Source organism: Syngnathus scovelli, chromosome 5 (genome assembly GCF_024217435.2).
Source record: "Syngnathus scovelli strain Florida chromosome 5, RoL_Ssco_1.2, whole genome shotgun sequence".
In the NCBI taxonomy this organism is placed as follows: domain Eukaryota; kingdom Metazoa; phylum Chordata; class Actinopteri; order Syngnathiformes; family Syngnathidae; genus Syngnathus; species Syngnathus scovelli.
Window position 1 is genome coordinate 5326675 of NC_090851.1, and position 12869 is coordinate 5339543.

Sequence of the window (12869 nt, forward strand, 5' to 3'; positions counted from 1 at the left end):
TAGTTGTTACTAACTTCCAATGAGAAAAAAAAACTAGATTAACACAAACTGATAAATTAGTCAAATAATCACTGTTGGGACAAGGTAGTTTTTATTTCACTTGTGACAAATTGAAACAACTAAAGCATATATCACTTAAACAGGGTTGTAACTTAGTTTCAAGACCTGACAGAAAAAGTCACCTCATATATTTTGCGACGAAAACTCCAAAGTTTTCACCTTCCAATGTTCTAAAGAGTAATAATAGTATTGTCACTTTGGCAACAGTCCGCCAGGGTAAAACAGTTGTCGATATTTAACGAGTAGACAAACGATACAACAGTAGTAAAAGCCTCTCTTCGGGGCCATAATTAGTGTCAACCACTCTGGTTCGTCAACATTTAAATTTACTACTAGAACAACTGTCCAAAGAGCCAAATAGAAAGGACACTACAAAAGACAACTTTCACACTGGGGAACAAGGTGTGTAATTTCTTATTACTTTGACCACAGAGTTTATGTGGCTGCTTTGTGTGCATGTGTGACTGACTCAAGGCTGGCTCTGGATATGCCTGCGCAGATCTTGAGCTTTGTCCCTCAGGTCTGGTCTGCTATCTGACTGCAGCGTAGACAGGGAACGCTGCAGCTGCTCCCGACTCTTCACGGACACACAATCCCACTGTTCGCTCTCTGGTACACACATGTAAGTAAAACTATCAGTAATAGAAATATTAATCATCATGGGGAAATAAAATCAAGGGAATAAAAGGCTGTAGGTTTTTCCTCTTGGTGGTCTTACCTCCAGTCCTCTTCACAATCAGCTCCACTACAGACAAAGCCTCCGTCCTCACAGAAGAATAACTTTTGTTTTCTGGTAAAGGAGGAACATCACACATGAAGGTGAAGTGGAAGCCTACTGAAAAGTTCGACGGTGACGTTTACCTAAAGGATGAGTGAGAGCAGCACAGGTGTCGGTTAAGATGCGAGACAGCGTGCTCACGTCCCTGCTGTTCTTCTCAAACAACAGTAATCTGGAGGGAAAACAGAAAAAGAATATCCATGTCATGTGACAGTCATTGGAGGCGTTTTTTTTGGTTGTCCTTACCCCTGGAAATAGGCCTTCATGCAGCGGAGAACGGCAAGCTGCACCTTCCATGTGCTCAACTGCAGCTTCTCACACATGAGGCTACATACCTCCTCCTGGAAACGAGCTGTCACAAAAACGTGTGATATCAAAGATTAGTCTATTCATTTGCTATATCAGAATTTGGACGCATGAGAACTCACACTGAGTCTGCAGGTTCTTCGGCCAAGTTTTTCCCATGGTTTCAAAAGCGCAGAGCACAACTTCAGTCTGCAGTTCTTTCTCCTTGGTTCCGAGGTCAACCTCCTCCTCTCGTGACCTCGGTGATGCTGCGCCGCTCTCTGGACAGCTCTGCCAACAAGTTCAAACACGAGTCACACTGAGGGGCTTCCTCCCCCCGGAAAAGATGAAGCTTAAAGACACCAACGTTACCTTCTTTATCAGAGGGAAGAGGATGTCGGTCATGTCGCTGAAGCGGTCCTCCTGGCTGCTATGAAGCACGTCGCCAGCACAGCACAGGGCGGACATCTTGTACACCAGACTCTCCTTGCGACATTCCTTGAAGACCACCTCCAGCACCTCTGAGGTGGTGGGCTGGCCTGCGCAAGGTTTCTGTAGCTCTGTGCTACAGAGAGTACATACGTACATACACAAAAAAAGCAAGATGAACTAAAGTGGATATAAAACGTCTACACACCCCTGATCAGAAACCCTTTTGTGATCAAAATAAACTTGGCCAAGATTTGCTTGACTTATATAATAATAAAAATGTAAAATAACAAATGCAACAAGGATGAAAAGAAAGACCTGCATTTGGAGACAATTGATCCAATAGCCTTCAGTAGTTCCTCCTAGAGGGGGAAAAAAAACAAAAGCCAAAGCACACCATCACTTAGTACTCATTATTTTTGCAACTCTTCAGTTTCGTGTGAATTACCTTGCCCGCCCACGTGCGTCCCGCCAGACCCTGGATTAAGGCAGTCAGCACCAAGCCCAGGTGTGGCGCCACCAATGAGCCTGTCTGTTCCTTGGCAACGGTTGCCATGGCAGCTGCGCCCTGAGCCTTCATCTTCCAAGACTGGGACTGCAGTGCCTTCTGGGTAATGGCGATGAGCTCCGTCATGTAAAGGCGGATGCCCCCAAAACTTCCTGGAACCCAATTTTTTTTTTTTAATCATGACAATCACCATAATTTACTTCATGTTTTTTCTTATTTACATAAAATGTAATCCATCACTCCTTTTTCTATGAACTGTACTCATATTGGGTAAAGATGTCTCACCGGGGACATTCTCCTGCCACACTTCAGTCCACAAGGTGGCGTCGTGACTCTCTCCTTTATCCTCGTCAGTGGCGGGTGCCTGGTGCATGCCCAAGAAAGCCAGTGGCAGGGCCACTCCGGCATGGGCCTTCAGCACATCGGGGCTATAGTGGCTGATGGCGTGCACAGTCAGGGCACAGGAGGACTTGTACACAGGCTCTGGAAAGAAATCACAAGGAATGTTCTTTCTGAATTTGAATGCAAGTTGGTTGTAGTGCTGCCTCACCTTCTTTCTCCAGGTACCAGGTGCTGAGCTTCAGAAGTAGCTTCTCCACGCTGCTGTCTTTCGCAGTCTAATGGAGCAAAACAAAGGTTGATTTGTGTTTCAAATGATAAAAAGTTGTGCTGATCCACTACGTTTTAGGGCAGCCATCCACTGCAGTCCATTAACTCTAAACTACGCTTAGATGAAATTTACCACTTGGTGGAAAAGTACACAACACAGTTTGATCTAATGCTGTCAAAACATCTGAGCAGAATTCAAGGTCCTTACCCTGACTAGATGGCCCAGTGCAAAGGCGAAGGCTTTCTGAACCACGGCGCTTCTGTCATGGATGCCGCTGAGCAGAGCGCTCATTAGTTTACCTGAGAGCATCACAAACCATGAGCAACTTGCTTGTACACAAAAAAACATGACAAAAGTAGCGGGCAGTGTGGCACCTGAGTACGGCGTGAGGTCCTGGGGACACTGCACTGTAAGTGAAATAATCACACTGGCACAACCACCCTGTGAAAAGAGATGATGTAAAGTCATACGTGGTCGTGCTATTTTTGAAAAAAACAAAACCATCAATTCATTTTTGTACTATTTTTGGTAACACACTAAAATGCCACCAGATGGCGCCAAAGCATGAGAATATTGAAGCATACATGTTTTGAGGTCATAACATTGTGGTTTAGTTACATCTTCAACTATTAATATTGCTAATTAAAAATCTTTTTATGTTTCTCACTGTTATTTTTCTCACTTTTCTTTAGAAAGCTAAGCTCTAATTGCTTTACTGTATTCCAGGCTCATGCATTACCTTGGTGCCAAGCCCGACTCCGCTCTTCAGCAGCTCACACAGCTTGGGAACGAGCTCCCCCAACACTGTGACGTCGAGGTGCTGCAAACACTAGAGAGACACACACACACAGGCATGTGATACCATATCAAAGATACCTTCTGTGCCATGCATATCTTCAAATGATATTACCATATTAATGGTTTCCATCATTGGAGAGGACTTGGCAGCGCTGAGCCTGGCAGCATCCATGGCACTCTATTATCAAAATGGACAAGTCGAAGTTGTTAAGGGGTCTTCAGCTGCCGCACATGCATGATGATTCGTTAGGAGAGCTGCTGTTACCTTCTCTTGCTCCGTGGCTCTGAGACTGAGGTAGTTGAGCACCTGAGGCTCCATGGTGCTCAGGGCCTCCAGAAGAGCTGGGATGAGTCGGGAAGCGTGAGGCTTGAGTTTGGCTCCGGCTGTCTTACTGATCTTTACTAGGGTCTGGATGCTGGTACAAAAAGAAGAGAAACATTTTAGAAACAAAAAGCTGCATGCAACAATAAAAAACAAGAAATGATGTTACCTCAGCGAGCGAACCTCAGAGACATTGCTGACTATGCCCTTCTCCAGCAAGGTGGGAAGAACTGCGGCCACAGTTCTCTGGGCAGTAGAACCAGTGGACTCGCACATACGAGTGCACACCTGGACGCAGAGTGAGGTCAAGTCATAACGGGTTCATTTTCCAGCCGGTAAACCGAGACGGGAGTGATTGAACGCTTTACCTTGCCGAGCGTTTTTAGGGTTAGATCTGCGGCCTTCCTCACCGATTCCTGAAAGACATTTCAATTCAAGAGTTGAGACTCGCAAGTCAGTAGCAACGGTGGAGAAATACTTATCAGACCTTCTTAGGCCGAACTGTTGCGCAACTGACATTTCACTCACCTTAATATCATCAAGAACTCTGAAGAGAGTTTCCCACATCTCCGCCAAGTGATCAATGAGGTCGTCAGCTTGGCGGCCTCGGACCAAGTCGTTGAGGGCCAAACAGCTGTGAGGAAAAGTCACTTTTGAACACATAGGGTTGTGTTTTTGGCAGGAGGTGACAAACTGGTGGAGCCTGGCTTATTTAAAGTAGAAGTCAAACATTTCTTTTGACAATAACATGCTGTAAGAACGCAATCTGGGCAGGGTCCGCCCAATCAGCATATCATCTTGTTTGAATGAGTTTGCACAGGAACGCATTTACCAAATGAGGCCCAAATCGAGGATATATTCAAATGTAATAATCAAATAGGCATACAAGCAACCGACCTGGACTCCCGCACTCTCCAGGTGTTGCTAGTGAGGTTGGAAATAACATCATGCAGAATCTCCTTCAGGTATTTATCCACCTGACACCGACCGAGAGAATACACTTGAATGAGCATACACAAAGCTCTGAGAAAGTTTCACATTTGAATCGACACGAGGTTTTTCCTACCAGGGTTTTATCAGTAACTAAGGCATCCCAGATGCTGGTCATGGCCTGGCGAACGCTGAGGTTGGGGTCAAACTGGTAGCGGTACAGGCGTGGTACCAGCTGTGGCAGGAATGGAGCTAGCTGCTCACCGGCCTTGGTAGCAATCATGTGAAAGCCAAACGCAGCGCCCTGAAAAGGAGGAGAGCTCAGGTTGGAGAAGGGAGTGTGAAACATGGCCAGTATTGGCAACAAAGTTTATAATAAATCTTTTTTTTTTACATGAATATTTAGATAATGTTTATTATTGTGGCTAATGTTTGGAGTGGTGCTCCTATCCAGACACCTAAAATGCATGCTTCTCATTTTCAATAGTCGTCTGTAATAGGAGAGAGGTTGAGCCGGTCACCTTTCGAGAGTTCCACATGGCGTGATGGTTGGCCAGGTTCATAAATTTGTACACAAGGTCAGGCTGGTTCAGGTCACTTGCCAACGAGCAGAGCTCTTTGTATGTGGACAAGCTGTGGCTGCCGGGCACAATATTAAACGGAGTTTACAATACATACAGCAGAACCGAATGTGTAGAAATGACAGCAGAGTGGAATATTTACCCATCAGGTGTTTTGCCGATGCCTTCGCCTTGGAACACCTGTGTGTCTTCTGAAACAGCATGTTTTATTCTGTTTGTGGAAAAACACATGCAACGTTAGTGGTATGTGACCTGTAAGCAAAAATGGCTTCTTTAATTTTAATCCCTTCACCTTTTGCCGGTCATGAGTGTTTCCACCAGGGTGGAAACCAGTTCCTGCTGGTCTGTCTTTCCACCCATCTCATAGACCAAGCCGAGGCCTTTTGATGCCACATCCTGACTCAAATCTAAAACAAATAAGAGTTTTTTTTTTTTTTTATCAAAAGCATACAATGCTGCAACAATACCTTGCTAGTGACACAAACAACAGGTTGGGTTAAATGTCTCTCACCATCTGGGTCTGAAAGAATGGAGATGAATGCCACCTGGATCTCCTTCAAATGGGACTGGAGGAGAAAAGATAACAGGAAGATGTTTCCATGGATTGGTTTGAAATGTCTGCTATGTTTCATAAAATATAAAAAAGTAAATAAAAAAAATAAAAAAACAGGACCAATAGAGGACAAATAACCTTTTCATTATTTGCCATATCCTGTTTTCCTCTCATGTAGAAAAAGAGCCCATACCTTGATTTCCTTGTGTTGGCTGAGTTTCTTAACCAGAGAGAGAAGCCAGATGCAGGCTGCCTGCCGGACATGAGGATTCTGGCTCGGAATGTACTTTGACAACACAGAGTTGAGGACCCAAGGAACCACGTCATTGTTTTTGACATCTGGCAATGAAAGCAAAGCAGTCAGTTGACATTCCTTTTGTTGCTTTTTTTTAAATGTTTAAGCCTTCTGACTCAAAGTGGGGCTATATAGCATATAGCTGGCGACCAGCTTCACTTCTTACTTGAGGGTGGGCAGTACTGTTCTTCAGTGCAGGTCCATGGATCTCTTACAGCTCCAGAAGTGGTGCCTAAAGCAGCGGTGGTAATTGCTTCTCCCACTGTGAACTGCAACTCCACTTGCTTGGCCTTGGAAAGCATAAAATGGGAGTGACAACAAAAAATATTGAAGCTTCTGGACTGTTGTAATCAAGATGAATGGTTAGGGAAAATTTTACATCAGCTCATATATTTCAAAACCATAAACCGGCAATTCCAATCATTACAAGTCACACCTCTACTGAGTCCATAAGTCCCTGTAGCAGCTTCTTTTGATGAGGGAAATCTCCATCTCCTACTGGAAGGTAGCCCAAGGTTTGGATTGAGCGCTCTTTTATCTAGATCAAGTGGAGAATATAGACACACACACAAAAAGGTATAAGCCGACATTGCTTCTCTAAAGTAAAGTGCTCTGGGCAAGTTCAGAAACCTTACCTTTAGACTCTCCTTGCCAGAGGGGATGCGAGCTAGCAGATTGTCTACAACGGACAATTTGGAGAGGCCTTCACCCTCGGCTGGAATCAGCAGGGCTCCATTCCGACCAATTTCTCCGAGAGCTGTACATGCTGCTAGTGGCAATAGTGCACTACTGTTGTCCAGGAAGGAACCTGAATTGAAAGACACAAAAACTTCAGGATAAAGAGCCAGAATGATAAGACGCACAAAATACGGAACTTTGCACATACCAACTGTCTTGGTTGCCATGGCAACAATGTCATCCTCTTCCTGAGAGGGGACACTTCCCTTGTGGGTAAGCTCACTGCATGCGGCAGCTTTCTTTTTGCTCATATATCTTCCTACCATGTAGCCGAGTGCCAAGATAGCACCGTGCTGGGTCTCTGGGCTCTTGAGTTTTAAACAAAACCCATTTGCAGTTAGTCAAGCGAGTCTTTAGCATATCAAAAGAGTGAGAGTGTCTTACGTGGTTGTCTTTGGTAATCTTGACTAAATTGTGCACGGCCGCCTGCAGATCATTGCCTGTCATGGTGGAGACCACCACAGCGTACAGTTGGGCTGCGAGCTCCCTCATGTCCTCCTTATTTGTGTTCATCAGACTCTGGAGAGGAAAACAAACATTATTAGACGAATATATTATTTTATTTATGTGTGCAGATTGCACAATACGACATATGAAGAACACCGACCTTAATCCAGTCTATTTTATCAACAAATTTGGGAGCCAGTTTCTCTGGGCATACAGACACCACCTCCAAGAGAAAGTACATTGCTGGAATTCCTATTTAGAGAAACAAAATAGTTGTAATACACACACAATACAAAGTTATCACTTTGATGAACAAGTGTGTTTACCTCCAACGGCAGACAGCAGCTGCTGCAGCAATTCCAAGTAGATGTGAACAGGATTGGTTTCAGCGCCCTTGGACCCCGAAGAGGGAGGCTCAGCGGACAGAAGTGTGCGGACATATTGGCCTATGGCTGGCGCGTCATCCTGCATGTCTGAAAGTCGCATCGACTGTGGCCTGGCGCCTGCACTGTATGCCAGGCACATCCTCAGGTAGTGGACAATCTGGGGGAAAGAGGGAGGGCAAAATATGGGGTACTGTACTAGAAGCAGGAGTTTTATGTCCACATCAGTGTTGTGAATTACCTCTGCAAAAGCAGACGGGTTGAAAGGAATGACCGAGGTTCCAACGATGTATTTAGCTGGAGTCTTGATTCTCTGAGATGCCTGTAAATTAATTAAAAAATATATATTTATAATATTTATAAATATTTCACATCAGGATGGATGGATGTGAAGTTAAAAAAAAAAGATGGAGGGAGTCTCACCTCCTCTTGAATATAGGCCACCATGTCTGGAAAGGAGGGAATTGGCTTGGGCCCCTCCTTCTCAGGACTTTTAATTGGAAACGTCCTCAACACCTTCTGAGCCTCTCCACTCACCTCCTCGCGCCTAAAACCACAAAAGAGAACCATGTTGGGGATGGGGAAAACGACTCAAGCCATAAAATACATCCATACAGAACGTGATTGGTGCTTACGGGTCTCCAGCGGCAAGCAGCAGAAGGTATCTTGATGGCACATGATCAGGCCCAAACACTGTACTGGCATACTTCATGGCAACCTGGCGAACTTGAACCTCAGGCTTTAAAACAAAAATAATAAACATTTACTAGTTAAGTGCGTCCTCAAACAGAGGTCTCAAATATACCAGACACTGCTGAGTGAATAATAATAATAATCTTAGCACTTTAAAGCATCTGTCCACTCAGCAAAGTTTGCATCGCCCTGTTTCCACTCACCTTCACAATGTATGCGCCCACCAATGCTTCCATCACGTTAAGCAGTGCCCCCTGTAGGTTAGCATAGGCCCCGACCATCATGGACAAAGCCTCCTGGATGGCAAGACGAACATCAGGCTCCTCCTGAAAACACAGCGAGACGATAAGAATCACATGTCACAATGTGCTGCCATATGCATCGTTAAAAACTCAGCTAAACTCACCTTGCACATAGACTCGAAAAATTGTTGCACTAGTGCGATATCCTTTGTGAAGAGCTGTGGCATACGGCTACAAAGAAAAAAACAATTAAATTAGAAATCTCAATAGCTGTGTTCATGGGGAGGGTGTATTATTAATACCTTGAGAGCTTTCCAACAGCAGAATATGCAACACATAGTAATTTTGGATCCTGTGAAAAGATTTTCGCCACTTAGTAGATGAAAAAAAAAAAGCAATGCACGAAATGTTTAAATTGAAGGATTTACCTCTTTGTATTCATTTATAAGCTTAGTAAGGCCATTCAGCAGCATTAAGCCTAAAGGTTTATTCGTGCCAGGGCACCTAGAACACAGAATTATTTTCAAAAATTGTTCAACATAAAAGATGATTAGTCTATTGCGAGGAAAGATGTTTCTTTCTTACACCATACAGATGTGATGGACAAACTGCAAAGTGAGAGACAGCAATTTGTTGTTGGTGTTGGCTCCAAACAAACCATCATAAACAACCTATGAAGGACAGGAGAAGGGAGGTACTATCAGTCGGTGGAGAAGAACTGCACGCAAACCATTCAAATCTAGCAAAGGATGAATTTTGTGGTGCCTATGGAACGCACCTGGATATTAGCAGGGAAGCACTCTGCGGCAAGACGCGAGCGTAAAAGATGTGGCAGGATCTTTAACTTGACTCTCGTGCTCGCTGGTTCGTGTTTCAGCTCATGCTTCATAGTGCCGCCCTGAAAGATCATACCACGCTCGATTCAAATACCGTACCCAGTCATTATTGGTGAGCATGCTCACAAACCTTTGTTTTGAGAGGAACGTCTCCAAGGTACACTTTGTACATCTTGTTGATTATTAAGGGGTTATTCCAATCGATAATGCTGAAAGACAAAATCAATCTTTTGACCTGCAAAATGTCGGCCTAAACTGTGCACGTCCGTCTTGTTCCCTACTAACCTCTGTTTGCTCTTGAGCTCCAGATCAGCTGCAGTTGCCACACTGTGTCGTGTATCGCTAGACGCCACCACTAGGTGCACCACCGTCTCCACTTCTGGCACTTGCTTCGCCTCAATGAACTTCACGATGCCCAGCTTACACTGTAGAGACCAAACGCAAGATGAAGCCTAATTGAAAGGGAAGGGAGTAGACCTGCTGCAGTGACCTTAAATGACTTTACCTGCTCTAGCTGCTCTGAGGTCCATTGGGCCTCCCCAATGACCCTCTTGGCAGAATAGATATTCATCCCTGGGGGAGCCTGGGGGAGACTCTGCCCCGATGCAGCAGCCCCATCAGCAGAACCTCCTTGGGAGGAGGACGGCGAAGGTCTAGTGGGAGACTCACTGAGCACAAACCTAAAGAGACAGTAAATCAATAACTTAAGATACGATACCACTCACTCTATTATTTCAATGGTACTAAACACCAACTCACCCATAAGGCATCAGCAAGACATCCAACATGAACTCCAGCAAGAGCTGTACTGTTTTTGGCCGCTCACTTAAGTTAAAAGGAGAAGCGCTCTTGGAGGCGTCTGCTGGATATTTCATATGGTAAAGAGTAGGAATCAGCAGGTGCATTAGGCTAAGAGAGGATGGAGAAGAGATGCAAAATAATGAGGAGAGGGGGAAAAAAAAAAGTTCAGGTCAAATAATGAGGATTGATACAAACAGCGAGCCTCGTAATCTGGTGCAAATCTTCATGCATATATGATGGAATCTCCAATTTCAAATTTCAAATGTAAAGCAAATAAGAACAGAAATGTCATGTCTTACCTGTCCTGCTGAGGCTGTGGCTTGCCTTCCATAGCGGTCAGAAGGGTGGGGGCCAACTCACACTGCCTTCCCACCTCCAGGCGAGGGTAGCCCATTTTTATGTAGATGATTGTGAAATTCTAAAAGGGAGGGTGGGGAATCAAGTCGCCACCACTAATAGAGTACAATCGCTTTTTTTTTTTCAGAATGAGGGACCATACCGTAACAAAAGAAGCCGCTGCAGGGTCTTGGTACTGAACCAGTAATGTTTCGACTGGTAGCTGAATTTTAGGTCGGCTTTTTATCCTCTTGTTCAGGTGGACAAGCAGCTCCATCACCTAGCGTGAGAGACAGATAGTGATGAGACTTGGTACACCTGCACAATGTATTGAAAACCCAAAGCACTTGTCCTCTTCATGGTCACTTTCCTCAGTATAAGTAAATAAATACATTTCCTAATGTCCTCTTTAGGTGGCAATATCCATCAGGGCATATATAAATGCTTCTAATCAAAATAAGGCTTGTGAAATTCGGTTATGTAGCATGTAGACCGAATATATTAATGATTTGTTATAGAGAGGAAAAAAAAAAATCAACAAAGCAAGGATGCAATATTCAGAGATAAATAGCCTTCTTACTTTCTTGCGCACACCCTCCTGCACACTGGAAAGTTTGAGGAGAACAGGGGGAAGAAATTTGGAGATAATGTCCTGAAGCTGATCATCTGTCTCTGCATGGCCAAGGCGCAGAAACACTCGCTCCAGTTGATCTGTCAGAACCAACTTTATTAGTTCACTTTGTTGATGTTATCAGCAGTTGTTTTGTTGTTGATTCCCAGTGATGACATTTGTAGAAATAAAGTGATGCATAGTGATATGTATCCGTTTTATAATATTATAATAACATTACTCAAGGTGGTTAGAGCAAATTTAATGAGTATCCAAGAAGTAGCGTTCACTTATAAAAAGATTGGTGACCCTTGATCTACATGAATCGCTTTGACATCTGCACAGCACTTCAATGCCGAACAAGACTTGGGGTGTAACCAGTGGCTGGCAGCTCCAGCTTCCTCCCGAGTCAAAGAAAACAAAACAATTATCCATCGATATAGAGCAATCAAATATACGTTATTCAAGTTTCTATTAAAATCTGGTCCTGACAGCCGCTGTGTATGAGTCAATTTCTCAGCCCTGCTTGCTGTTTCTTGGCATGGTTCCCCGAGCAGCGACAGCTCACACCAAGCAGTGCAAGCACGCATTTCCCTATTTCTCTAACCTAAATCGAAGCTTACATACAAACGACATCGTGAACAAATACACTTAAACGTTGCACACTGCAATTTGGTGGATCACCAGCATTTGATTTTACCTAAGCAATTCGTTTTAAAACGGTTTGTAGCACATTCTAATTTGACCATGACTGGGCAAACGGCCTTGTGGCGATAGTTAGCTAGCAAGTGCTAATTAGCATGCTAACAGTTTTGCATTTATCTCTAAACGCGCTGTTCCCTTGATCGTCTAGATGAGACCGGAGGCGAATGTAAACCGTTTTTATGTGTGCGTACACATAAGACAGCCACAAAAAAGTCGAAAATTTGAGACGTGATTTACTGTTAACGCACACAGAAACTTACTGAGTTCATCTTGGGCAGCCATGTTTGCAGAGGGTTATTAGCGACCCCTAGAGATTGCAGTGTGTCACCGCACCCTCAGCTTCGTATATAACGCATCACAAAAAATGCATGTAACGTACGTAAAAGTATTTTGACTCAAATCAGCTTTTCCTCACAATGGTAACATTCTGTTTCATTTACAACCTCAAAAATAAATCTCGTCGACAATATGCACATTAGTGATGTTGTAACTATTGCAGACTGCTCTGCATCCTGCGACTCGATTTGTTTCTAAAATTACAATAATGTATATGTAATAACATCAAAACACCTTTTAATATAACATAATGCAATTCTAAACTACTATAGCACAAAATATTCTTGAATGGGCAGGTCAGTCACGTGACCTCAACCCGGTTTAGCATCCATTTATTATGTATAATATATAAAAAAACAACTGAAAACCGCTACAGAAAAGAAAACCCCCAGCATCTGTTGGTGTCCATGAGTTATATATGCACCATTTTAGTGAAATGGAGGGATTATGCTTAGAAATTATTTTGTACCTCAAAATTGTGCATATTGTGACCATACATAATGCTGTCACAATGCAATCTCTGCACTGCAATTCAGATTTGTATTTTAAGAGTTGCAGACTATGTATATATGTATTTTGAACGCCTCTATCGA

General features: G+C 43.7%; 1 protein-coding gene across 1 annotated transcript; it reads right to left on the bottom strand.

Moving 5' to 3' along the window:
• Positions 1 to 68: 68 nt before the first annotated feature.
• ecpas (Ecm29 proteasome adaptor and scaffold) lies at positions 69 to 12268 on the bottom strand. Its single transcript, XM_049720405.1, has 49 exons — positions 12201 to 12268; positions 11206 to 11336; positions 10789 to 10905; positions 10589 to 10707; positions 10248 to 10397; positions 9994 to 10168; positions 9774 to 9913; positions 9619 to 9697; positions 9431 to 9550; positions 9238 to 9323; positions 9081 to 9156; positions 8955 to 9004; positions 8817 to 8883; positions 8614 to 8736; positions 8353 to 8456; positions 8141 to 8264; positions 7959 to 8039; positions 7661 to 7877; positions 7495 to 7586; positions 7272 to 7406; positions 7036 to 7195; positions 6785 to 6957; positions 6586 to 6687; positions 6316 to 6439; positions 6048 to 6193; positions 5813 to 5867; positions 5594 to 5708; positions 5444 to 5512; positions 5242 to 5359; positions 4857 to 5024; positions 4688 to 4767; positions 4319 to 4424; positions 4159 to 4206; positions 3960 to 4078; positions 3734 to 3884; positions 3581 to 3646; positions 3410 to 3499; positions 3045 to 3111; positions 2878 to 2969; positions 2611 to 2677; positions 2346 to 2543; positions 2001 to 2212; positions 1871 to 1914; positions 1496 to 1688; positions 1267 to 1414; positions 1085 to 1190; positions 922 to 1010; positions 779 to 850; positions 69 to 669 (listed from the first exon to the last, which is right to left on the bottom strand). The coding sequence occupies exons 1-49, from the start codon at positions 12220 to 12222 to the stop codon at positions 530 to 532; spliced, it is 5526 nt and encodes a 1841-aa protein (XP_049576362.1). The 5' UTR covers positions 12223 to 12268; the 3' UTR covers positions 69 to 529.
• Between the last annotated feature and the right edge of the window lie 601 nt (positions 12269 to 12869).

Bases quoted from the DNA above. Each gene is read 5' to 3' on its own strand.
- ecpas (XM_049720405.1), bottom strand. From the start codon at position 12,222: ATGGCTGCCCAAGATGAACTCA. The intron at 9,698-9,773 runs GTTAGTAGGGAA...TTTGTCTTTCAG, and splicing joins GAGCTCAAGAGCAAACAGAG to CATTATCGATTGGAATAACC. The intron at 5,868-6,047 runs GTATGGGCTCTT...TTTCTCCTCCAG, and splicing joins GCCAACACAAGGAAATCAAG to TCCCATTTGAAGGAGATCCA.